At 66.8% G+C, this 25280-nt stretch overlaps 2 protein-coding genes across 9 annotated transcripts; one reads left to right on the forward strand and one right to left on the reverse strand.

Annotated features, from left to right (window-relative positions):
- Positions 1–1759: 1759 nt before the first annotated feature.
- Positions 1760–19764, forward strand: APC2 (APC regulator of WNT signaling pathway 2). Of its 2 annotated transcripts, none has more exons than XM_042927765.1 (14): positions 1760–1918; positions 2055–2145; positions 2250–2430; positions 3402–3510; positions 3591–3707; positions 4240–4317; positions 4517–4615; positions 5151–5538; positions 5986–6081; positions 8770–8909; positions 9256–9333; positions 9579–9695; positions 10026–10240; positions 12435–19764. In XM_042927765.1, the coding sequence occupies exons 1-14, from the start codon at positions 1778–1780 to the stop codon at positions 17380–17382; spliced, it is 6798 nt and encodes a 2265-aa protein (XP_042783699.1). In that variant the 5' UTR covers positions 1760–1777; the 3' UTR covers positions 17383–19764. The 2 variants fall into 2 exon arrangements, with proteins under 2 accessions (XP_042783699.1, XP_042783700.1); XM_042927766.1 differs by having other exon boundaries at positions 1778–1918; positions 3594–3707.
- Positions 19765–20687: 923 nt separating this feature from the next.
- On the reverse strand, positions 20688–25192 carry CA2H19orf25 (chromosome A2 C19orf25 homolog). 7 transcript variants are annotated; one of them, XM_042927835.1, is made up of 4 exons: positions 24070–25192; positions 23309–23497; positions 22880–23011; positions 20688–21322 (listed from the first exon to the last, which is right to left on the reverse strand). In XM_042927835.1, the coding sequence occupies exons 3-4, from the start codon at positions 23007–23009 to the stop codon at positions 21096–21098; spliced, it is 357 nt and encodes a 118-aa protein (XP_042783769.1). In that variant the 5' UTR covers positions 23010–23011; positions 23309–23497; positions 24070–25192; the 3' UTR covers positions 20688–21095. The 7 variants fall into 7 exon arrangements, with proteins under 7 accessions (XP_042783769.1, XP_042783768.1, XP_042783770.1 ...); XM_042927834.1 differs by having other exon boundaries at positions 23267–23497; XM_042927836.1 differs by lacking the exon at positions 23309–23497.
- Between the last annotated feature and the right edge of the window lie 88 nt (positions 25193–25280).

A 25280-nucleotide genomic window follows, 5' to 3' on the forward strand; every position in this document is an offset into this window, starting at 1 on the left:
CAGGCTGGAATGAGGGGAGTCTGGTGGGTGGCCCTGCCGCCAAGCTCAGCGCGATGAGGATACAGCAGTGACCACCAGGCATAGGGGGAGTGAAGGTGTCCCAGGCTTAGCCTGGAACATCCAAGACGGGGGAAACCTGGTGTGTGTGTGTGTGTGTGTGTGTGTGTGTGTGTGTGTGTGTGTGTGTGGTGGGGGGGATGGACAGCCCTGGGTGGGGCTCCAGGAGCCGGCCTGGGTTTAGGGAGTGGGAGGGACACTCAACAGGGTCCTGCACCACCTAGAGCTTCCCTGAGGCTGTGCTGGGCGTGGCAGCCGGGCCCCAGCAGTCTTGCCACAGCCCCTGGCCTGAGTCCCAGCTGGGAGCTCCCCCCCCCCCGCCCCCCAGCCTCGGGCAGGGTCGATATTGGGGTGGGAGGCAAAGGCCCTCGGCCTTCCCTACCTGACACATTTGCTCCCACTTGACTGTCCTGTCTGCCCTCCCACCGACCCGCAGGGCCGAGTTCTTCTCAACCCTCAGATGGGCAAAGCGAGGCCCGCAGAGGCCAGAAAGCACTGCCTGGACTTCTGAGTCCTCCCAGTGTCGGGTCCCGGTCGTGCCTTGCCGGTCACCCGGGCCTGTTTCTTCCTCTGAGCACAGCCCAGTGGCGGTCCCTGAGGCTCGGGACTGTGGCCAGCGAGCCAGATGACGGGTCAGGCATACAGCAGGTCCTCCCAAAGGGTCAGGATGGCCCAAGCCCATCACCCCACGCTTATTCCAGGCCCAGCGAGCCCTTGGTGGTCCCAGGGTGGGTGGGGTGGGGAGGGTTCTGGGGGCCGGAGCAGAGGGCGGACGGTGAGTGACGGGCACGTGAATGAGTGCATGTGGCCAGGCTGGGGGGCGGAGAGCAAGCGCCTCCCTGTGGGCTGGGAGGGCGGGCTGATCTGGGGAGGGGCTCCGGGGAGGAGACCACGGCCTGCCACTGGTGCGCCTCAGACAAAGGCGGAGGGAGGGGGCGCGAGCCGATGGGAAGGGAACAAAGAGGGAAGGGGGGGTGGGGAGGAGGTGGGACAGCTCCGGGGAGGGCCAAGCCCAGAGAGGAGGAGCTGCCAGCCAGCTGGACCGAGGAGGCTGGGCCAGAGTGAGGACAGCCACACACAAAGAAGCGGGTGGCAGCGGGAGAGCCCTGGGGGCTGGCGCAGGGCTGCCGGGAGGGGAGCCGGGCCAGGCAGGTGGCTGCTGGGCTCCAGCTGTTGGTGGAGGGGGTGTGGGGGTGGCGGGGGGTGACCGTGGTGGGCTTGGGTCTGCCGGCCCGGCTGCCCAGCTCCGGGCGCCCCACCATCACCTGGCCCTGGCTCTCTGAGCCGTGTGCTTGGCCTCCACGGCAGTTCTAGCGTCCTGGGCTGGGCCCGCTGGCGGTCTGCCCACCTCACCTCGGGGCAGCTGCGTTGCTGTGGGAGAGGGCCTCGGATGTCCGTGTGTCTGTCTAGCTGCCCGCCTGTGTGTCTGGGAGCCCGGCAGTGAGGGTGGACGTGTACTCGTGTCTGCTGGCCACCTGGGCCTTGGGGCTGCGTGTCTCCACATCCATCCCGGGGCTCTGCCCCTCTGCCTCCCATTGGCCCTGCCCGTGCCTGTCCTCCGGGCCGCCAGAGTTCTGCCTGCAGCGGTCCACACCTGGCGCTCCCGCTGGGATTCATCCCCGAGATCAGATGGGAGAGCTGGGGCTTAGATCAGGGCACCCTCCCTAGACCCCCGGGTGAACCCGCTGACCTGTGGCCCCAGGCGCTGCAGGAGCTGAAGATGACGAGCTCCGTGGCGCCCTACGAGCAGCTGGTGCGGCAGGTGGAGGCCTTGAAGGCCGAGAACAGTCACCTGAGGCAGGAGCTGCGAGACAACTCGAGCCACCTGTCCAAGCTAGAGACGGAGACGTCCGGCATGAAGGTGAGGGTGGGGCTGGGCAGAGGCCTCGGGCTGCCCCGACAGGGACGGACGCCGGGGTGCTGGACCCAGAGACCCACAGGCCAGCCCCGGGCAGCAGGCTCACGCTGCCGGACACCCTCTCCCGCCCCCACCTTAGGAGGTCCTGAAGCACTTACAAGGCAAGCTGGAGCAGGAGGCCGGAGTGCTGGTGTCCTTGGGGCAGACGGAGGTGCTGGAACAGCTGAAAGGTGAGGGGCCCACGGGGGGCAATCCCCGGCTTGCCCCCAGAGGTTGCTGGGAGGAGGGGCGGGAAGGGGCACTGACCCTGCCTCCTCCCTCCGCGCCCATGCAGCCCTGCAGATGGACATCACCAGCCTGTACAACCTCAAGTTCCAGCCCCCCGCCCTAGGTCCTGAGCCCACTGGCCGGACCCCCGAAGGAAGTCCAGTACACGGCTCCGGGCCTTCTAAGGACAGCTTTGGGGAGCTGAGCCGGGCGACCATCCGGCTGCTGGAGGAACTGGACCGGGAGAGGTGAGATGGCAGGTGGCGGGACCTGGCCGCTGGAAGCTGTCACGTAGCTCCGCCCCCAGCCGGCTCCGCCCCAGCACCTCTGCCCGCTGATTGGCCCGCCGGCACGTGTTCCACCCACCTCCTGAGTCGGCCTTGCCCACGCCCACTCCACGTGGCTCCAGGGGACCTCAGCTGGAGCGCGAAGAGGAAGGGGGAGCCCCTGGCACAGGGCAAGGCTCCTGGGAGATGTCCCCACGGGTCCCCAGCATGCAGGCTTCGCGAGGGACAGGGCTGTGTCCATTGCCAGGGTCAGGACTGGAGCCAGAAGGGCTCAAGGCAGCCTTTGTGCAGAGAGGGCTGTGGCCCAAGAAACCCGGGCCGGGGGCCAGCAGAGGAAAGCAGGGTCTGGGCGCCCAGCTCGGCTCGGCTGGGTTGTGTGGGGTCGGATGCGGCAGTGCAACGGCGGCTTGGGGTTGAGGCCGTGCTGTGCTGTAGGACCTCAGGCCAGTCTCCTCACCCCTCCCAGCCCCAGGCTTCCGCTCTGTAGTTCTATGTAACAAAATTATTTAAAGTCAATAAATTTTTATTTGAAGAAAAAAAAAGAAAAAGAAAAACACCCTGAGCCTGAACGTGGGGCTCTGTAAAACGGGAAGGGCAGCATCGCCCCCCACAGGGTTAACAGGGAGCCTGCTGCGCCCGGAGCAGTCCGAGCCTGACTTGGTCTTTGTAGGCTAGAGGGAGATGAGCGAGCGTGGGAGCGGCGTTAGCACAGCCCCCTCAGGGTCTTTCTCTGGGGACCACAACTTATAAAGTTGAATAGATTTTCTGCACCCCACCCCAGTCCCGGGAGCGCCAAGGGCGAGACTTTGCCACGCCGTTCGACTTGGCACACAGCGCCCAACAAGCGATCACACAAATCAAAATAAACAACACACGCAGGACGGCTCCCGCCCTGCGAGCCTGCGCCCACCGACTGCCCGCCCCCTCCCCAGGTGCTTCCTGTTGAACGAGATCGAGAAGGAGGAGAAGGAGAAGCTCTGGTATTACTCACAGCTGCAGGGCCTGTCCAAGCGCCTGGACGAGCTCCCGCACGTGGAGACGGTGAGCGCGCGGGGGACGGCGCGGGGGGAAGGGGCTCGGGCCCGGGCGCCCCCTCACCGCGGCCCGCCCGCCCCTCCCAGCAGTTCTCGATGCAGATGGACCTGATCCGGCAGCAGCTGGAGTTCGAGGCCCAGCACATCCGCTCGCTGATGGAAGAGCGCTTCGGCACCTCGGACGAGATGGTGCAGCGCGCGCAGGTGAGGCGGCGGGCGGGGCGGGGCGCTGGAGCCTCTTCCGGGGAAGAGCGCGTCACTGGGCGGAGCGCAGGGACTGCTGTGGGAGGGGTCTGGACCGGGAGGCGGAGCCAGGGGTAGAGCCCTTTGTGGGTGGGGCCAGAGGGAGCGAAGGGCGGAGCCGGGCCCCGAGGGCAGGGTCCGAGAACTGTGGGGGTTAGGGGACGGCCAGTGGGCGGAACCGAGTATGAGCCAGCCCTGGGCAGCGGTCCGTGGGCCGGACGAGATGAGGGAGTGGGCGGGTCCGGAAGGGTGGGGCGGGGTCAAGCAAGAGAGTGGGTGGAGCCAGCGCCTGGGTGGGGCGGGGTTGTGGGCGGAGTCAGATACCGCAGCCACGGTGTTTACGGTGGGCGGGACCATATAGAGGAATGGGGGTGGGGCCAGGGTGGGGCAGAAGGGGAAGGCTGATGGAGAAGTGGGTGGGGTCATACGGGAGTGGGCGGAGTCAGACCCGGGGGCGGGGTCAGCCCCAGCGCGCATCTTTCCCTTGGCTCAGATCCGCGCTTCTCGCTTGGAGCAAATCGATCAGGAGCTGCTGTCCGCACAGGACCGGGTGCAACAGACAGAGCCCCAGGTACTGGGAGGGGTGGCGCCAGCGTCCCGGGGTGGTGACGGGTCTAGGCAGTGAAGAGACCCCTAGGGCTCTGCCCGGTCCAGGAATGGGCCTGCAGCCCCCACCCACATCGTCACGGGGGTGTGGCCGGCATTAGCAGCCTGGGCGCTTTGTGGGGTGCTCCCCAACAGAGCCCGCAGGTCTGGCGTTCTCCGCACAGGCCCTGCTGGCGGTGAAGTCGGTGCCGGTGGACGAGGATCCAGAGACTGAAGTCCCCACACACCCTGAGGACGGTGTCCCTCAGCCCGGCAACAGCAAGGTGAGGGGGCGTCCCGGTTTGTGGGGGAGGAGGCCGGTGGGTTGAGGCAAGGGGTGCAGATGGCCAGCTGGGTTGAGGTGCATGGTGACCTGGGCCCTGCCTCTCTGTCCGATGTGGGGGGCCTTCCCTCCGCCGTCTCCATAAAGCGGCCCCAGGTGTGGAAGGGCCACCCTGGGGTGGGGTGTGTGCTGAGGCTGGCAGGGCCAGAACGTGGGTGGGGACAGCTGTCCTGTGTGTGGGGACGGCACCCTAGACTTAGACAGGGGGTCACCCACGGGAGTACCCCGTGAGGAGGACAGTCAACTTGGCCCTCCTCAACCGGGGGCGCCCCAGTGCCCTCCCCAGGTGTGTGCCACTGCCCACAGGAAGATGCAGGGTGAGGGTGTCGGGGGTGAGCAAGTGACGGTCCTGGGCTGGGGTCACAAGACGCTCACTGTGTCTGGGCGGCCCACCGGGGGTTCAGGGACTGGCTGGGGCCAGGTGAGCCGGGCGTGGTTCACCGCCCCCCTTGACCCCCGTCCGCCGCCCCTCGTAGGTGGAGGTGGTCTTCTGGCTGCTGTCCATGCTGGCAACGCGTGACCAGGAGGACACGGCGCGCACCCTGCTGGCCATGTCCAGCTCGCCGGAGAGCTGCGTGGCCATGCGCCGCTCGGGGTGCCTGCCGCTGCTGCTGCAGATCCTGCACGGCACCGAGGCCGGCGCTGGGGGTCGCGACGGAAGCCCCGGGGCGACGGGCGCCAAGGACGCACGCATGCGCGCCAACGCGGCGCTGCACAACATCGTCTTCTCGCAACCTGACCAGGGCCTGGCGCGCAAGGAGATGCGCGTCCTGCACGTGCTGGAGCAGATCCGGGCCTATTGTGAGACCTGCTGGGACTGGCTGCAGGCCAGGGACGGCGCCGAGGGAGGCGGCGCCAGCGGCGGTGAGCCAGCGACGGGGGGCTGCCGCCGGGCCCCTTCTCGGTGGCCTGCGCCGGCGAGGCTTGTGGGAACGTTGTCTTGGCGGATGGGCACGGGGGTGGCCCCCGACACCTGATGACACGGGGTGGGTGCTCAGGAAACCGCCGCCGAATGCAGGGATAGGTCGTGGGTCCCCTGAGAACAGAGCGTGAGGTTCCCGGTGTTTGCAGCTGATTGCAGTTACCTTATGACAAAAGCCGCAGGCGTCACCTCCCCTCCCTTGGCCGTCCTGGCTGAGGCGGCACCCCCTGCGTGGGTTGGCGGGAGGCGTGGGAAGGAGCCCCACCGCTCTGCGAGCCCGGCGTGCAGCCCTTTGAAAAGGCCTGGGGTCTCGCAGGGATGCAGAAGGCAGGGCGGGGCGGGCACCCACCGGCAGTGGGAGGGCGCTGACCTGGTCCCCTGGCCCACAGCTCCCGTCCCCATCGAGCCCCAGATCTGCCAGGCCACCTGTGCCGTGATGAAGCTGTCTTTTGACGAGGAATACCGCCGAGCCATGAACGAGCTGGGTGAGTGCCCCCTCGCCTCCCGCAGGAGGGCCCCGGTGCCTGGGTGTTTAGTGGAGGGGCTGGGGACGGGGTGGGGGTGGGGGGCTCGACCTTGTGAAGTTTCAGGTTTGGGGGCGTTACGAGTATCCTCTTTTTCCATATAAAAGTCATCAAAACACGGAAAAAAGAAATAGCAAAGGCCAAACATCACATCCATATGCTGAGTTTGGCTGTAAGGGTTACAAAACACACGGCTTCTCACCCAGCCGGTGGTCAGAGCGCCCCAAGGTTGGGTCAGGTCCCGTGTGGTTTGGCTGCGTGGAGGGGGGGGCTCGCGGCCCTGGTGGGGGGGGGCACGTGGTGAGGGGCTTTGGCACCAGCGGGTTCTTTAGGAGTGTGCACACCTTTGGGGCACCCCTGCGCCCCGTGGCCAGATTTACAAAGCAAGAGACACAGAAATAGGAAGGCAGGCGGGCAGCAAGCAACCCGTGTGACCCCCCGATCCGGAAACGGCCTGTGTCCAACAGTAAGTCCTCGTGTCGTCCGGGGAAAGTGGAGGAGGTGGTAAGGTCTCTTCTCTACACAATGCACATGCACACACATGCCCAGAATGCAGTGTAGACAGAATGGACTGGCCCTGGGCTACACTTCCCCCAGCCGATGCCAGGCAGGAAAAGGATTTCAGTTTTCATTGTCTCCTTCTGACCGTGGACGTTTGTACTATGAACAGGTGGAATTTCATATAAAACCGGTTCTCAGAGTGTGGCCCACAGGGACCCCTGGGGGTTCCCGAGATCCTTCCCAGAGGTCCACAAGGTCGCAATTGTTTTTGCCTTTGCCACCCCCGTTTTTTCTCGTGCGTGCGTGTGTTCGGCGGGGTTTCCAGATGCTCCTACTCTGAGGACCACTGGGCTGTACGTTCTGGGGTTTAAAAGGCTTCTTCTTTTTATTTTTTAATAAAAAAAAACTTTTTAAAGTGTTTATTTTTGAGAGAGAGACGGAGACAGAAACAGAGCGAGACAGAGACAGAGAGTGAGCAGGGGAGGGGCAGAGAGAGGGAGACACGGAATCCGAAGCAGGCCCCAGGCTCTGAGCTGTCAGCACAGAGCCCGACACAGGGCTCAAACCCACGAACCGTGAGATCGTGACCTGAGCCAAAATCAGACCCCTAACCGACTGAGCTCCCCAGGCTCCCCAACGCTTCATTTTAATTTCTAGCATGGAACAGCTCTCACCCACAGGAACAGAATCTCTCTGGGGGTCCTCAGAAAAGTTCAGAGGACGCAGGGGTCCGAGGCCAAAACACTTGCATGCCGCTGTTGTCCGCCGAGGCCCCCTAGCAGGGGGGTCCCCCACTCCCAGCACAAGCACCCCACCCACGGCCGAGTTCGCAGTCCTTTCTCCCTCCTCCTGTTTGCTTCTGTCCTGCGGGTTTCCAGCAGTGGAGAATTCCACGTTATGGAGCATTGAAGGCCTGAGAAGTGTCCCCTGTAATAACTTACAATTACGCATCACAAATTTTTTAGGGGCGTCAGGCCAGCTCCATTGGAAAGGCGCGTGACTCTTCATCTCAGGGTTGTGAGTTCGAGCCCCACATCGGGTGTGGAGCCTACTTAAGAAAGTTAAATTGTGGTAACATACACACAGCCTAAAATTCACCATCGTAACCGTCTCTAAGCGCACAGCTCAGCGGCGTCAGGCACTCACGCTGTCCTGCACCCGCCCCCGCCACCCGTCTCCAGAACTTTCCATCTCCCCGGACCGAGACTCTGTCCCATGAAACACTGAGTCCCCCCCACCCCTGGCTCCCACCGTCTACTCTCTCTGTCTCTGTGGACGGGACTCCTCTGGGGACCCCTGTGCGTGGGGTCACAGGACGTGTCCTCCTGTGTGTGCCTTCTGTCACACAAGTAAACTCGGGCAGAATGTGTGCAAGGTGTGCCCACAAGGTGTGGCGGCAGGTGGCAGGGCTCCTGGTCACGGTTGAGCGCCGCTGCCCGGTGGCGGGACACTGTGGTCTCGGGTTGGTCCCCTGGCGGACACCCGGGTTGTTGTGACCGTGGCGCCGGAGCACGTGGCCTGTTGACGTCGGGGTGTTCAGGTGCACGCGGGCCGCTGACGTCCCCAGAGGGTGCCCGGCCGGCCTGCCCCGGGCCCGGGGATGAGCACGTTGCCTCCCGCACGTTTGCTGCGTGAAGAGGGAGAAGCTTCCTGAGTCTGTGCCGCGACTGCCCCTTCTCTGCCTGCCGCCGTCTCTCCCGGGCCGGTCTTCCCAGGGCCGTCCGCCCGTCCCTAGCTGGGCACGCTGGCCCCCCGCCGGTGGCTCCTGGGCTCGAGCCGTGCAGACCCTGCCCTCAGTGGCTCCTGCTCTAATGGTCCTGAGGGAATTCTCACGTGGGGTGCTGGAGGGCGTCCTTGAGAAGGCGGCTCTGGGACTCCGGCGCTGGGAGTACAGGCAGGAGTCTGGGCAAATAGGGAAGAGCGTTCCGGGCCGAGGGAACTGCTGTGCGAAGGCCCGGTACTGGGGCAGAACCCTCGGAGCCGGCTGCACAGGGAGACCTGCCGAGGGCGGGGGTGGGGCGGGGAGGGGCCGAGGGCGTCCTGGCAGGGGGCGCTCACAGGCCGAGGCGAGGCGGGGCAGAAGGCAGGCGGGCTGTGGTGGGGGGGGGGGGGGGCGGGGCTCACCGTGCCCCTTCCGCACCCCTGCAGGTGGGCTGCAGGCCGTGGCAGAGTTACTGCAAGTTGACTACGAGATGCACAGAATGACCCGGGACCCGCTGAACCTCGCCCTCCGTCGATACGCCGGCATGACCCTCACCAACCTCACCTTTGGAGACGTCGCCAACAAGGTGTCTGGGGCCGGCCGGAGGGCGGGCAGGGTCAGCGCGCTCCAGGCCCGGGCCTGCCTCGACCTCATGCCCGCCTTGAAACGGTCCTGAGGGGGGAGACAGTTGTCCCCGACTTCCAGGCGGAGGCCCAGAAGGCTGGCGTCCGAACGCGGCCAGCGGGGCCGCCACGCTCGGGGCTGGGGGAGGCTGGGTGGCGTCGGCGCCGCCCTGAGCCTCTTTCCTCCTTGGAGCCGCTGGGTGAGGAGGGGCGGGGCTCGGGCCCTTGCACACAGTAGGTCTACCTCTTGCCCCCCCCCCCCCCTTCCCCTGCCCGCTGTGGCGCGACTTTCCTCCGTCCCGTCAACAGGCCGCACTGTGTGCCCGCCGGGGCTGCATGGAGGCCATCGTGGCCCAGCTGGCTTCTGAGAGCGAGGAGCTGCACCAGGTGCGGGGGTGGGGGGCGGCGTGGCGGGGGGAGGGGGGGAGGGGGGGTGGGGGGTGGGGGGAGGCCCACAGGGCGGCTCACCGCCCACCCGAGGCCTTTCTGCCGGCCAAGTCCCTTCCCCTCTGGGTGTGACGGGGCTCCCGTGGTGGGCGCCCCCGCCTGGCGCAGGGGTGAGGATGCGATTGCGGCCGCCCGCCCGGGGAGCCGGGGCCCCAGGTCCACCGCGCCCGCTCCGCCCGCCCCAGGTTGTGTCCAGCATCCTGCGCAACCTGTCCTGGCGGGCCGACATCCACAGCAAGAAGGTGCTGAGGGAGGTGGGCAGCATGACCGCCCTGATGCGGTGCGTCCTTCGAGCCTCCAAGGTGGGCACGGGGGCGGGGCGGGGACGCGTGCGTGGGGTGGAGGCGGGCGCGGGTGGGGGGCGGGGACGCGCACGGGCGTGGGGTGGCCCCGGCCGGACCGAGCGCTGCTGAGCGGGTGGCCCAGCCGTGGGGCCACCGGCCCCGCGTCTCGAGAACCGCGTGACGGTCAACGTGATTGCTTCTCGCTCGCACTCGAAGGCGTGTCTGGGTGCCAGCGTTGGGTCCGCAGCTCGATGGTGGGGGGCGGGGGGGGGGGGGGAGAGGCGGGTGCGCCGGGCTCGCTGGGCCCTCGCCGCTCACCCCCCACCCCCCGCCCCGCTCGGCGCCCAGGAGTCCACCCTGAAGAGCGTGCTCAGCGCCCTGTGGAACCTGTCGGCGCACAGCACGGAGAACAAGGCGGCCATCTGCCAGGTGGACGGCGCCCTGGGCTTCCTGGTGAGGACACTGACCTACAAGTGCCAGAGCAACTCGCTGGCCGTCATCGAGAGTGGCGGCGGCATCCTGCGCAACGTGTCCAGCCTCATCGCCACGCGGGAGGACTACAGGTCGCCCCCCCTCCCCCCGCCGGGGCTCTGGGACGGGGGGGGTGGGGGGGGGTGGGCACTGGGGGAAGCTGGGCCCCAGGCGCAGGCCGGGGTGGGGCTGGCAGATCCCACTCTGCTGGGAACCGAGGACAAGCCCTGATTGTGCTGTGAATGAACGGTCCCGATTTGTCCCTGGAGACTGTTTTTTTTTAACATAAGTATACCCCAAATTTTGTGTGGGGTGTACTCATATAATCAACGTTTACTTAACTTATTAAAATGAAAACATGGGGGCGCCTGGGTGGCTCAGTCATTTAAGCGTCTGACTCTTAATCTGGGCTCAGGTCGTGATCTCACAGTTCGGGAAATCGAGCCCCACATCGGGCTCTGTGCTGAGCACGGCGCCTGCTTGGGGTTCCCCGTCTCTCTCTGCCCCTTCCCTGTGGCACACATACAGGTGCTCTCTCAAAATAAATAAATGTTTCAAAGTAAAATAAAAATAAAATGTATTATTTTTTAGATAATGTTAATAAATACTTGTTCTTTATTAGAATCTTTACTGAGTAATATTAAAACCTCTTTTTAAAATATTTATTAATTTTGCAAGAGAGAGAAAGTGCAAGCAGGGGAGAGGCAGAGAGGGAGAGAGACAGAATTCCAAGCAAGCTCCGCACCGACAGGGCAGAGCCCAGTGTGGGACCCAAACCCACGAACATGAGACCATGACCCAAGCTGAGAGCAAGAGTCGGACGCTTAACTGACTGAATGCTTGTTCTTTACGAAAATAAAGTATTGTTTAGGGGCGCCCGGGGGGCTCAGTCGGTTGAGCGTCCGACTTCGGCTCAGGTCATGATCTCGCGGCCCGTGGGTTCGAGCCCCACATCGGGCTCTGTGCGGACAGCTCGGAGCCTGGAGCCTGCTTCGCATTCTGTGTCTCCCTCTCTCTCTCTCTGCCCCTCCTCCACTCTCACTCTGTCTCTCTGTTTCTCAAAAGAGAATAAATGTTAAAAAAAAAAAAATTAAAAAAAATATTGTTTATTGGATGATAATCAGTAATGCTTTTAATGTAAGAAAACACAAAACATTTATTAATATAAGTATATCCCAAATATTGCATGGGCTCTACTTGTGCTGAAGATTCTATTTATTAAATCAATAAAACACTTATTTACTAAGTAATACTAATAATTAACAATGCTTAGGGGTTTTTTTCTTAAAAGATTTTATTTTTAAGTAGTCTCTACACCCAGTATGAGGCTCAAACTCACCACGCTGAGCCAGCCAGACACTCTGATATTTTTAAAAACAGATAAAACTTATCTTCAGCATAAGTATGCCCCAAATATCATGAGATGTAGTTGTGCTAAAATGAGGTAAAGTCAAACTGAAGTTCACTTTAAAAAAAGTATTTTTTTAAATGTCTACTTATTTTTTAAATGTTATTTTTTTAATGTTTATTCATTTTTGAAAGACAGAGAGAGAGCACAGGCAGGGGTGGGGCAGAGAGAGAGAGGGAGACACAGAATCCGAAGCAGGCTCCAGGCTCCGAGCCATCAGCCCAGAACCCGACGTGGGGCTCGAACTCACGGACCGCGAGATCGTGACCTGAGCCGAAGTCGGACGTCTAACCGACTGAGCCACCCAGGCGCCCCTAAATGTTATTTTTTTAACGTTTATTCATTTTTGAAAGAGAGAGAGCACAGGCAGGGGTGGGGCAGAGAGAGAGAGGGAGACACAGAATCCGAAGCAGGCCCCCCCAGGCTCCGAGCTGTCAGCACAGAGCCCGATGTGGGGCTCGAACCCACGAACTGTGAGATCGTGACCCGGGCTGAAGTCGGATGCTTAACCGACTGGGCCACCCGGGTGCCCGTCTATTTATTTATTTTGAGGGAGTGCATGTGAGCGGGGAGGGGCAGAGAGAGAGGGAGAGAGAATCCCAAGAAGGCTCCGTGCTACCAGCGCAGAGCCCGACCCTGGGTTCGAACGCATGAAACGTGAGATCGTGACCTGAGCCAAATCAGCAGTCGGACACCTACCTGACCGAGCCCCCCCGCGCCCCTAGAAGAAAGTATTATCATTTCACTATATGATGTCGCACCACGTATTTATTCGGTGTCCTGAAACGCAGAGTCGCCTGGGGAGCCCCGGACTCGTATTTGCGGGGGCGGGGGGGGGGGGGGGTTGGGCGCTGGCCTGACGCCCCCTCGTGCCGCAGGCAGGTGCTGCGGGACCACAACTGTCTGCAGACGCTGCTGCAGCACCTGACGTCCCACAGCCTGACCATCGTGAGCAACGCGTGCGGCACGCTCTGGAACCTGTCGGCCCGCAGCCCGCGCGACCAGGAGCTGCTGTGGGACCTGGGGGCCGTGGGCATGCTGCGCAACCTGGTGCACTCCAAGCACAAGATGATCGCCATGGGCAGCGCCGCGGCCCTGCGCAACCTGCTGGCCCACCGGCCCGCCAAGTACCAGGCGACGGCCACCGCCGTGTCCCCCGGCGCGTGCGCACCCAGTCTGTACGTGAGGAAGCAGCGGGCGCTGGAGGCCGAGCTGGACACGCGGCATCTGGCCCAGGCGCTCGACCACCTGGAGAAGCAGGGCCTGCCCGAGGCCGAGGCCGAGGCCGAGGCCGCCTCCAAGAAGCCGCTGCCGCCCCTGCGGCACCTGGACGGGCTGGCCCGGGACTACGCCTCCGACTCCGGCTGCTTCGATGACGACGAGGCGCCCTCCCTGGCTGCCGCCGCCTCGACCGCCGAGCCCGCCAGCCCCGCCGTGCTGTCCCTCTTCCTGGGCAGCCCCTTCCTGCAGGGACAGGCTCTGGCCCGCGCCCCGCCCGCCCGCCGCAGCGGCCCGGAGGCGGAGAAGGAGGCCGGCGGGGAGGCGGCCGTGGCGGCCAGGGCCAAGGCCAAGCTGGCGCTGGCGGTGGCGCGGATCGACCGGCTGGTGGAGGACATCTCAGCCCTGCACACCTCGTCCGACGACAGCTTCAGCCTCAGCTCCGGGGACCCCGGGCAGGAGGCCCCGCGGGAGGGCCGCGCCCAGTCCTGCTCCCCTTGCCGGCGGCCGGAGGGCAGGCGGCAGGAGGCTGGCGGCCGGGCCCACCCGCTGCTGCGGCTCCAGGCCGCCCACGCCAGCCTGTCCAACGACAGTCTCAACAGCGGCAGCAGCGCCGGTGACGGGCGCTGTCCCCGCGAGCACACGAGGCCCTGCCCGCTGGCCGTGCTGGCCGAGCACCACGAGGGGGCCCCGTGCAGCCAGGCGCGGCCCAGCCGGCTGGACCTCAGCCTGCCGGGCGGCCGGGAGCCGGCCGGGAGGGACGGCCCTGCGGCCGACGCCTGCGTGCGCACCATCAAGCTGTCGCCCACCTACCAGCACGTGCCGCTCTTCGAGGGCCACCCCAGGGCGGGGGCGGGGGCGGGCGCGGGGCCCCTGGCCGCCGGAGCCCGGAAGCAGGCCTGGCTGCCCACGGAGGGCCTGAGCCAGCTGCCCGAGAAGCCGGCGGCAGAGACGGCGCCCCTCCGCCTGTCCCGCTGCAGCTCTCTGTCCTCGCTGTCCTCGGCCGGCCGCCCGGGCCCCAGTGAGGCCGGGGACCTGGACAGCGACTCGTCCCTGGAGGCACTGGAGGAGGCGGGACCCGGCAAGGCGGACCTGGACGGAGCCTGGCTCGGGCCTGGGGCCGCCTCCCTGCCCGTGGCCATCCCGGCGCCGCACCGGGGCCGCGGCCTGGGGGCGGAGGACACCACGCCGTCCAGCTCCTCGGAGAACTGCGTGCAGGAGACGCCGCTGGTGCTGAGCCGCTGCAGCTCCGTGAGCTCCTTGAGCAGTTTCGAGAGCCCGTCCATCGCCAGCTCCGTCCCCAGCGACCCGTGCAGCGGGCTGGGCAGCGGCACGGTCAGCCCCAGCGAGCTGCCCGACAGCCCCGGGCAGACCATGCCGCCCAGCCGCAGCAAGACGCCCCCGCTGGCCCCTGCGCCCCCCGGCGAGCGCGAGAGCACCCAGTTCAGCTTGCAGTGGGAGAGCTACGTGAAGCGGTTCCTGGACGTCGCCGACCGCCGGGAGCGCTGCCGGCTGCCGTCGGAGCTCGACGCCGGCAGCGTCCGCTTCACGGTGGAGAAGCCGGACGAGAACTTCTCGTGCGCCTCGAGCCTCAGCGCGCTGGCCCTGCACGAGCACTACGTGCAGAAGGATGTGGAGCTGCGGCTGCTGCCGCCCGCCCGCCCGGATCGCGGCGGCCCCGGCCCGCACCTCGCGGGGCACCGCCGGCGGGACGAGGCCGCTGGGTGCCTGGAGGGGCCGGCAGCCGCCGACCAGGAGCTGCAGCTGCTGCGCGAGTGCCTGGGGGCAGCCGTGCCCGCCCGGCTCCGCAAGGTGGCCTCGGCCCTGGCGCCCGGCCGCCGCGCGCTGCCCGTGCCTGTGTACATGCTGGTGCCCGCCCCCGCCCGGGGGGACGACTCATGCACCGACTCAGCCGAGGGCACGCCGGTCACCTTCTCCAGTGCCACCTCGCTCAGCGACGAGACGCTGCAGGGGCCTCCCAGGGACCCACCCGCCGGGCAGGCAGCCGGCCGGAAGACCGCAGGTCGGGAGGCCGCCGCCAGGCAGGCCACCGGGCACCGCCACGGGGCGTGGGGCGGGGGCCGGAGCGCAGAGCAGGCCCGGGGGGCGGGCACGAGCCGGGAGGGGCTGGAGCTGCCCCTCCGCCAGCCCTCGAGCGCCTGCGCGGACAGGGACGGCCCCCGCCCGGGCCAGGCACGTGGGGACGGGGCACCGCAGTCGCTGTGCCTCACGACGCCCACCGAGGAGGCCGTGTACTGCTTCTACGACAATGACTCCGATGAAGAACCGTCCGAGGCGGTGGCGGTGGCGCCCCCGCGGCGGGCGTCCGCCATCCCCCGTGCCGTGAAGAGAGAGCACCCGGCCGGCAGGAAGGACGCACAGGCCACACCCAAGGCCGCGGCCAAGGCCCCGCCCGCTGCCCGCGCCCAGCCCAGCCTCATCGCCGACGAGACCCCGCCATGCTATTCCCTGAGCTCCTCCGCCAGCTCGCTCAGCGAGCCTGAGCAGCCGGCCAGCCGGCCCCGTGCTCCCGAGCCGGCCGTCGCCAAAGTCGTGGGCCCGGGGGGCAGATGCAGCGGCGCCCCCAGCCCGCGGGCGGGGACGGGGACGGGGCCGGGGCCGGGGCCGCTCCGGCGCTGTGTCGGGTCAGCCGTGCCCGGGCGCCGGCTCCAGGCGTCAGGCCCGCGGCGCCGCAAGCCCCAGGCTGCCCGGCCAGACAAGCGGCCAGCGGAGCGGCCCCAGGAGCGCGGTGACGAGGCGGCGGGCTCAGACCAGGCCTCCGACCTGGACAGCGTCGAGTGGCGCGCCATCCAAGAGGGCGCCAACTCCATCGTCACGTGGCTGCACCAGGCGGCGGCCGCGGCCACCCACGAGGCCTCATCTGGCTCTGACTCCATCCTGTCGGAGTCCGGGCTGTCAGGCTCCACCCTGCAGCCGCCGGTGCACAGGAAGGGACAGCGGCTGCAGGCGGGCGGTGCCGCGAGGCCGAGGCTGGAGAAGCGGGACTCAACCCAGGCCCGGCACGGCCCCAGTGGCCCCGAGAAGCTGCGCGGTGCTCAGAAGACGGCGTGCAGGGTGCCGGCCGTGCTCCGGGGACGGACCGTGATCTATGTGCCCAGCCCGGCCCCCCGGGCACAGCCCAGAGGCCACCCCGGCACCCGGGTGGCACCGAGGAAGGTGGGAGCCCCTGCGCAGCCCGCAGCCCCGGCCAAAGCCCCCAGCCCCGGGCAGCAGCAGCAGCAGCAGCAGCAGCAGCAGCAGCGGTCTCGAAGCCTACACCGGCCGGGCAAGATCTCGGAGCTGGCGGCACTGAGCCCCCCGCAGCGGAGCGCCACGCCGCCCGCCCGCCTGGCCAAGGCCCCCTCGTCCGGCTCCTCCCCGGCCTCCCCGGCCTCCCAGCCCCCGCCCAGGAGGCCGCCCTCGGGCCCCCAGGCTGCGGGGCCCCTACCTGGGCCCGGGGCGTCTCTGGCGCCCCAGACGCCCGCGCGGGCCCTACTGTCCAAGCAGCACAAGACGCAGAAGTCACCCGTGCGGATCCCCTTCATGCAGAGGCCCGCCAGGCGGGGGCCGCCAGCCCTGGCCCGGGCAGCCCCGGAGCCGGGCCCCAGGGGCCGGGCAGGAGCCGAGGGAAGCCCGGGCGCCCGAGGGGGCCGCCTGGGCCTGGTGCGCGTGGCCTCCGCCCGCTCCAGTGGCAGCGAGTCCTCCGACCGCTCGGGTTTCCGGCGGCAGCTGACCTTCGTCAAGGAGTCCGCGGGCCTGCCGCGCCGCCGCCGCTCAGAGGTGGCCGCGCCCGAGGCCGCGCCCTCCGCCTCCCAGGGCGGCTCCCCCCGGCGCGGTCGGCCCGCCCTGCCCGCGGTCTTCCTGTGCTCCTCGCGCTGCGACGAGCTGCGGGCGGCCCCCCGACGACCCCCCGCAGCCAGGCCCAGCCCCGGCGAGCGGCCGCCGCGGCGCCCCAGCTCCGAAAGCCCGTCCCGCCTGCCCGTCCGCACGCCGGCCGCCCGGCCCGAGGCCGTCAAGCGCTACGCCTCCCTGCCGCACATCAGCGCGCTGCCGGGGCCCGCGGCCGACGCCGCCCGCCGCAGCAGCGACGGGGAGGCCCGGCCGCTCCCGAGGGTGGCGGCCCCGGGCACCACGTGGCGTCGCATCCGGGACGAGGACGTTCCGCACATCCTTCGGAGCACGCTGCCCGCCACCGCCCTGCCCCTGGTGGGCGCCTCCCCCGAGGAGGGCCCCGGCGGGCCCCCGCAGCGCAAGACCAGCGACGCCGTGGTCCAGACCGAGGACTTCGTTGCCGCCAAGACCAACTCCAGCACGTCTCCAAGCCTGGAGAGCAGGGGGCCCCCCCAGGCCCTGGGCGGCGGCCCCACATCCTTCCCTGGCAGCGATGTGGATGGGCCCTGCCCCCCCAAGGCGCCCACCTCTGCCCCCTTCGTCCATGAGGGCCTGGGGGTGGCCGTGGGAGGCTTTCCCACCAGCCGGCACGGCTCCCCCAGCCGCGCGGCCCGCGTGCCCCCCTTCAACTACGTGCCCAGCCCCATGGTGGCAGCCACCGCCGACTTGGCCGCAGAGAAAGCCCCCACCGCTGCCCCCGCCAGCCTTCTGGAATAGTGGCCGGGGCTGGCCTTCTAGAACATCCTCTCCCGGTCGAGGGCTGGCCTGGCTGCCCAGGGGGTGGTCCCACGGTCCATCTACCCTCCAGAGCCCCTGCCCTTGGAGCCCCCCTGCAGCCTGAATCGGCCTCACATCTCACGCACAGATGCTTGCTCCGCGCCGCGGGGGCTCTGGAAGGAGGTGGGGCGGAGGGCCGGAACCGCGGTCCCAACCTGGCCCCCACGCAGAGACCACCCTCCCAGCTCGGGCTGCCCTGCGCAGTGTGCTCCTGGCCCCGAGCTTCAGCAAGACCCTCCCGTTCCGGGAGGTGCAGGGAAGTGGCAACGCGCCCGGGGTGGGGGACGGAGCGGGGAGGGTGGCCCCCTCGAGCGGGCACCCGCCCGCCTGCGCCGGGATGAAGCCTGTAACGTTGGAGGCCCCGTAATTGGTTAATGATGGCTTTGCCGGTTCGCTTGCCGCCTCAGCCCCAGCTGGGGGTGTGGGGGCGGGCGCGGCTGAGCCCCAGACAGCGCCGTCTAGCGAGCCGGGAGCGCCCCGCCGCCGCGCGGCCCGGAACTGCAGGGAGAGACTGGTGCCCGGACGATGGGGACGGTCAACGGTGTGGTCGGACAGCCCGGCTGGGGCGGGGGCGCGCGACCGCCACGGGCGGGAGGAAGCGTGTGGAGGGACGCCCCCGAAGGCCACCGCCGCCGCGCTGCTCTATTCCATTCTCCTTCGCCACGCACGAAGCGCTGGGCCCCACGGGCCTCGCGCCAGGGGCGGCACAGCTGCGGGAGCTGCCGGCCCCGGGTCGGGGGCGGGGGGGACGGATGGGAGACGGCGAGCCCCGAGGCCTCACTTCTCCCCTCTCACGTGCAGCTCAGGGCCCCCGGGTGCGCGCGAGTTCAGCCTCAACCCTGAGAACGCCTCCTCGCAGGGAGAGCCGGCGACCTCTTTCCTGCGGCGCGGGGGCCCCGGGGAGAAGCTGATCCTGGCGAGCGGATCTGCTGAGACAGCCGCCCCGCCGGAGCGCCACCCCCGCCGGGGCAGATGCCGTCAGGGGAGACAGCCTGGCTGCCGCAAGTCCCTCCTCTGAAGAGCAGCGGAGAGCCCCCGCCCGCGGGCACCGCTGACCCTCCCCGTCACCCAGAAGGGGTTCCAGTGGCCGCCACCCTCGGCTCGGGGAGCCCCTGGGAGCCATGCTGACCCCGATGCCACACGCACCCCGCTGCATCGCACCCCAGATGCCCCATCCCGTGGGACGCGAGCCGGGCCCAACCTGAGCGTCCGGCAGGCAGGAATGGCGTGAGCCCGCGTAAGGCCTCGGCCGCCCCTCGGGCCACACAGGCGTGTGTCAGAGACCCGCAGGGCCCGGACTGGGGGTCGCCCGGCTCCTTTGTGGATTTGGGGACTGCCAAATACTGTCTGTGCTTCCAGTCCCCGCGGGCCAGGCTTCCCCGAAGTGGCCTGGCGGGAGGGGAGAGGCGGCAGCAGGCCCGCCAGCGGCTCGTCCAGCCACAGGGCCCGGGGCTTCGAGCACCCACGCACTGTGAGACCCTGGGCACTGCTTTCGCCGCTCTGTGCCTCAGTCTCCCCACGTGGGCCGTGGGGAGAACTCCCAGAGCTACCTCTTGGGCGAGTGGAGAGACCACCAAGACTGGGGGAGAGACCTCGCTGCCGCCCCCCCTGCCTGCCTCTCCACGGGCGGGGCCGGAAGGCAGCCCCACGCGGGCCAGCACACAGGCGCTCCCTCCCCATCCGTGCCCGGCAGCCACTTTTGCCTTTTCCAACCCCCTGCACTGGGGGCACAGCCACACCTCATCGTCCAGCCTGGGCGGGCCGCAGGGGCCCTGGCGGCACAGATTTCTGGAGGCGGCGGTCGGCGGTCAGCGGACAATCAACCTGAGTCGGGGGCTGAAGACCTGAGGTCTCAGGACCCAAAGGACCAACCCGGCCACCCGCCAAGGGGACACGCCAAGGACCCATCCGCCTCTGGGGCACTCCTGGGGTGAGCCCGAGGGGGACGACTGTGACCCCAGGCCTGGGACTTCGGGCCCAGGGCCGGCCGGACGCACCCGCTGGCGCAGCATTACCTCACCCCTGCCGCCCCCGCCGGCCTCCCGGTTGGCGGCCACGGCACCCCACAGCCCGAGCGTGGTTGTCCCGGCTCATCCCTTCGTGTCTCCGTCCCGGGTCTCTGCAGCACCACAGGCCACGTGTAAATACAGCCCATCCACCCCCACTGACCACGCAGCCGGCGTCTGGCGGGAGGAAGCCACGGAACCAGGCGTCTCACATGCACCTTTAATAAACAGCTGTTGAATCGCGCTCTGCTGCTTGTGGCTGCGTTTCCAAGTGGGTGAGGAAGGGGTCGGGGGCCAGGAGGGGACTCCGGGGCCTTCTGTCCTGCCCACCCCTTCTGGGGTCCGGGTGATGGCCCAGCCTGGCTTCTGCCGGGAGCAAGCAGATGCCCCTTTGGGCAGGTCCCTGGACGCAGAGCCTGAGTGTGGGCCCGGGGTCCCAGGTCGACAGCACCGGGAGGCCAGCGGGTGTGCCCCTGCCTGACCCCAGGGGACTCCGAGCGGACGGCACCCCGGAGTCAGGAAGCGCTGGAGACCAGGGCCAGGCAGGGAAAGCGGAAGAACTTCTCACCAAGGGCGTGCCGTGAGCAGCGGGGCGGGCGTGCGATGGTCAAGCGTCCCCAAGGCCCCCTTTTCTGGGTCTTGGTTTTGGGGCCTCTCAGGCTTAAGCAGGCTCCCCTTCTTCAGGGGAAGAGAAACACCTCCGGGGATGCTCGGGGTCCCCCGTGTCAGGGTCCTGCTGTGGCATTCGGAGCTCCCACGGAGCCCCGGACAGGGGCAGCCACGAGCAGCCTGGCTTCTGGGACGCCTCTTGCAGCCAGCCACCTCTGCTCCAGTTCTCTGAAAGTTGCTCTTTTGGAGCGAAAAGCCCTTTTCAAGATCCGCTCCTGTTCCATACACCTGCCCATAGACGAAGCCTTCCAGGATGAAGGCAGCCAGCGAGGGCTCGGGTGGGAGACTGGCCAGCTTGTCCCCTCCCGGGAGCCCAGGCCAGGCACCCCCGTGATGGGGTGGGTCCCAGGTGGGTCCCGCACCCCGACGGGTAACCCGCCCGGCCGGAGCGCCCAGGCCTCGGATCGGGGCGCTCAGTAGGGGCACCACCAGAGGCCCCGTCTCCGGTCCGGGCCCTGCTGGGCAAGTGCTCTTCCAGCAGCCGGCCACTGTCTGGAGGGAACGGGGGGGGCTCTGCCGGAATCCTGCCCCCCCCCCGCCCCCCCCCCTCCCCCGCAGTTCACACGGAGATGGGCGGAGACAGAAAGCAGCCGCAGCCGGGGTTCCACCATCTCCCTTGCGATGACGCGGGGAAGCAGGGTCGCCAGAGGCAAGGAGAGGTTGGACGGACCGGCCCTCGGGTGCTGGGGACCCCGCACGAAGTCCGGTCTGGGCTCCACGGCCGGGGCGAGCGGCACCCACACCGCCCCAGACCCGCCCCTCGAAAGGGGCCCGCGCCCGGCGAGGCAGCTGTGTCTGTCACCCCCCACGCAGGCTGTGGGCCCCGGGGTCTCCGGGCCCCGGGGCGAGCCCAGGCCATGCGACCCAGGGGCCCGCGTCTGAGGTGTGCCGGGTCAGGTGTCTCGGGGGGGACCAAAGGTGCCGGGGAGCCGCGGGGCGCCCTGCCGGGGTGCGCGCTAAGGCGAGCTGGCGGGCCAGTCAGCCCAAGGAGGCGGCCACGGCCCCTGGGGGCGCCCCCTGCTTCAGCAGCCGGACTTCCCGCTCCAGCCCCTCGCCAGCCCGCCACAGGTCCTCACGCTTCTGCTTCAGCCCATCGCCCGCCTGCTGCAGACGCTGATTCATGGCTACGTAGGCGCGGCTCTGCTGGTAAAGCTGCTGCCGCTGGGCCTCCGCGTCCTCCGCCCTCCCGGAGAGGCCTGGGGAGTCTGGGGACAGCACACAGCACCCCGGTCAGGGAGCGACAGGGAAAGGATCCGGCTGGGGGCACGGATCACAGAAGGGGCGGGACAGCCCTGTCCTGAGGCCCTGCCCGGGGATCGGCCTCCATGTCCACCCGCAGAGGGGGGGCGGGGCACAACGGAGCCACAGAGCAGGCTGGCTCCCGCCCCACTCTCGTCCTGCAACCTTTTCCCTGTTCTCAAGACCTCGGGGTTGGGAGGAGGATTGGGACACGCGTTTCCCAGCGGCCCCGCTTCCTAAAACAGCCCACGCCCGGCCACAGCAGAGACTCCACAGGGCTCAGGTCCCCTAGAGACATGTCAGATGCTCCCCACGTGCCTCAGACAGGAGCCCCGCCAGCAGGGGGAGCCCCTCTCCCTTCAGTGAGCCCAAACGCAGCCCGTGCCTCAGTCTCCCCACTGTCAGGATGCTGGGGGCCCTGGGCTCAAGCAGCCTTCCAAGAAGCAGCTGCAGGACGGGGATAAACACCAGCTGTGCCCCACCTGCCAGAACATTCTGGATGGTGGAAAGCCCTGCAGGTGAGCTGTCCAATACAGAGCCAGCCGCCAGCCAGGAGTGGTTCTCGAGCACGTGAAGCATATGGCCACACGGAGCAAAGAACCCAACTGTTACTACTTCCTAATTTTTTTTTTTTAATTCCCAAAGCAGGGGCGGGTGGACGACTCTGTTGGTCAAGCGTCCAACTCTTGATTTCAGCTCAGGTCATGATCTCACAGTTCCAGAGTTCCAGCCCCGCGTCAGGCTCCGCGCTGAGCACGGCACCTGCTTAAGACCCTCTCTCTTCCTCCCTTCCTCTCTCAAAATAAATAAATAAACTTAAAAAAAAAAAAAATCCCAAAACGTTTCTCACCATCTATGGCTTCACAAGACTTAACGGTGAATTCTCTCCCCACTAGACCAGCCCGAGGGCGGGCACTGGCCTCGACTTTGCTCACCTCCTGACCCAGTGCCCAGAGCAGCACCTGGCACGAGGCCGGCACCTTCTTCGGGAAGGTTGAACGAGTGAGCAAACGAACCTCATCAGGGCCGCAGCTAAGCGAGCGGGCTCTGTGCCAGGACGACGACACCGCCACTGAAATCCCAACTTCAAGCCATTCCCCTTCTCACCGAGTATTCTCCCCCACCGCCACTGAAAAACCCGTTTGTTCGTGTTTTTAATTTTAGGATTTTACTTTTAAATAATCCCCACACCGGGCGTGGGGCAGGAACCCACAACCCTGAGGTCCAGGGTCCGCGCGCTCCGCGGGCTGAGCCAAAAATCCATTTCTAGCTCCCTGGCTTTTTACCAGAACAGGCGACAACCGGGATGTGCCGGCGGACCCGACTGCGGACCCCCGTTCCAGACGCCCCTCTGCAGCTGCGCCCCACTTTACAGACGTGCGGCGGAAGCTCAGAAAGGGTAAGGACCGCGCTGAAAGCGAAGCTCCTAACTCCTCGGCTGCACAGCGCTTCGCCCCGCCCCTTGCCGCTGGGGTCTCAGGGTCGACCCCCTCCCCCTCCGCTCGTGCCCGGGCTCCCCCTACCTTCCAGGGCCAGGGCGGTGAAAACGGGGTCCTCGGAGGGCGCACCCCGCACGTCCTCCAGGATCTGCTCCACCGTGGGGGGCGCTGGGCGAGTGGGCAGTACCACCCGCTTCTTGGCCTTGGAACCCATCCCTGGAGGCGAGAGAAAAGGCAGTTGACGGGGGCGTCTACCTCTCGGCGTTTCCCTGGGCCCTTCCTCCGTCCAGTGAACTCCTACACACCCACCGGAGCCCCGTGCCCGGGGAGGCCCACCCTGCCCCGCCCCGCTGGGCTCGCTTCGCCCCTGGCCCTCCCAACGACCGACAACTTGGGGCCAGGGGTTTCCGCATCCGACTCCATCCCCGCCTCAGTTTCCCCGTGAATGCCCCGAAAGCACTACCGCCTGACCCAGGCGCGCGCACTGAGCCAACAGCACCGCCGACAACCCACTTCCGCTTCCGGTCGCAGCACGGTCCCGCCCAGCAGGCACGTGACGCGTCCTTCGAGCCTCCTCCGGCACCTGCCCGCCGCTCGTCAGGAGGCCACACCCCCTCTTAAAGGCGCCGCGCCTCTAAAGGTCCTCAATGGTTTGACTGGACCTGGGAAGTACGTGACCTCAACCTCCCCGGCGCGCCAGGCCTGGAAGAGCATGGGGTGGGCAGGGGGTCCTGTCCCGGCTCCCCTCGCTGCGTAACAAAGCACCCAAGTTCCGGTTTTCTGCCCAAAGTGGGCAGGGCGCCCAACCCACGTGGCTGTCGTGGGAACAAAGTTAACTGCCCTCTCGAGGGGGCTGGCCTGGCCGCGCCAATTCCCCGGGAGGTGGCCAGAGACGCCGGACGGAGCTCAGCCTGCTAGATTCCATCACAGTTGCCCCTCTGGTCCCTAGCACCTCCCACCTCTGCCCTGCCTGGTTCCTCCCCCGACAGCTAGGGCGGGAAGACAGGCTCAGAGACCAGGGCTGGTTTTGTGCCTTTTAACAGCTTTACTGGATGTTATCTACACACTACACAGTCCACCTGTTTAAAGTGTGCAATCCAATGGTTTTGAGAGAGATGTACAACCACCACCATAGTCTAATTCCAGAACATTCCATCACCCAAAAGGCATCCCCATTAGTTATCACCTCCCCTCCCCCAGCCCCCACGAGCCCCCCCCCCCCCACCGTGTCCGTGGATGAGCCTGTTCTGGACGTTTCACACACTCAGACTCACACCCCGTGTGGCCTCTCGTGTCTGGTTCCCTCCCTCAGCGTCGTGTGTTCAGGGTCCTTCTGCGCGGGGCGGCGGGCGTGGGCGCCTCGCTCCTGTTGCCGGCCGTGGGACGTGCGCGTGCACGGCGGACACGTTTATCTGTGGACGAGCGCGTGCGTGGACACACCTGAGTGACGTGCGCGATGGGCACAATGACCGTCCGTCCCTTGATGGGCATCTCGGTTGTTTCCATCTTTGGTTGTCGTGATTCCTCCTGCTGAGAATATCCCTGTAACGGTTTTGTGCAGATATATGTCGTTTCTCTTGGGGACATGCCTAGAAGCGGAACTGCTGGGTCATACGGTAACTCTGATGAATGGTTTACAGAACTGGTTTCCCGAAGTGTCTGCCCCCGGCGGGCACATTTTGGGTGCTTGCTGTGTGCCAGTGGGAAGACGACCTCTCTCGATCTTACGTTGGGTGAAGCAAGTGCCAGGCTTGGTGCTGTTGCACAGATGAGGCCACCAAAACCGCAAGAAGGAGGCCAAGCACCCCTGGACGCACGGCCCGGCCCTGGCAGGTGCTCAGAGCCGCACACGTGCTCACAGCAGCAGGATTCACAATTCACGGGATGTAGAAACAGCCCGACTGTGCATGGATGGATGAACGGATCGACACACTGTCCGCCCACTCGGCCGCGAGCAGGAGCGAGGACACCCGCCGTCTGCAGGGCCGAACACACAAAACTCAGGGAGGGAACCAGACACGAGAGGCCACACCGGGTGTGAGTCCACGTGTGTGAAACGTCCAGAACGGGAAAATCCAGCTTGGGGGCCAGTGAAAGCAACATGCCTCCAGCCCATAATTCCCTCGGCCTCCTCACGACTCTCGGGGAGGAGAGAAGCAGCACGATTGTCATAACTTCATAGACCTACCTGCGGGGCGGGGAACAGCCGCACGCATGCTCATTTGGGACTCATGCTTCTCTTCATTATCAGCGTCAAAGAGAAACACCCCAACAGGACGAGGGAAACTTAGGAGGAGTTAGGAATGCAGCGTGCCGCCCTGGGAACCCCCCACTTCACTCCTGCCCCCACCAGACTGGGGGCCCCGGGCCCCAGCTGCCCCTTTTCCCTTGTGGGCCACAAGGTCCTCCAGGAGAAGACCGTTTCCAAGCGGGGTGCGGGGGAACCCCCAACCATGCCATGGGGACGGGGGCCTGCCCCTGCCCC

The sequence above is a fragment of the Panthera leo genome, chromosome A2, assembly GCF_018350215.1.
Source record: "Panthera leo isolate Ple1 chromosome A2, P.leo_Ple1_pat1.1, whole genome shotgun sequence".
Taxonomy (NCBI): Eukaryota; Metazoa; Chordata; class Mammalia; order Carnivora; family Felidae; genus Panthera; species Panthera leo.

Bases quoted from the DNA above. Each gene is read 5' to 3' on its own strand.
- CA2H19orf25 (XM_042927836.1), bottom strand. From the start codon at position 23,009: ATGGGTTCCAAGGCCAAGAAGCGGGTGGTACTGCCCACTCGCCCAGCG. The intron at 21,323-22,879 runs GTAGGGGGAGCC...TGCTGTCCCCAG, and splicing joins CACCGCCCTGGCCCTGGAAG to ACTCCCCAGGCCTCTCCGGG.
- APC2 (XM_042927765.1), top strand. From the start codon at position 1,778: ATGACGAGCTCCGTGGCGCCCTACGAGCAGCTGGTGCGGCAGGTGGAG. The intron at 2,431-3,401 runs GTGAGATGGCAG...CCCCCTCCCCAG, and splicing joins GAGGAACTGGACCGGGAGAG to GTGCTTCCTGTTGAACGAGA. The intron at 4,318-4,516 runs GTACTGGGAGGG...TTCTCCGCACAG, and splicing joins TGCAACAGACAGAGCCCCAG to GCCCTGCTGGCGGTGAAGTC.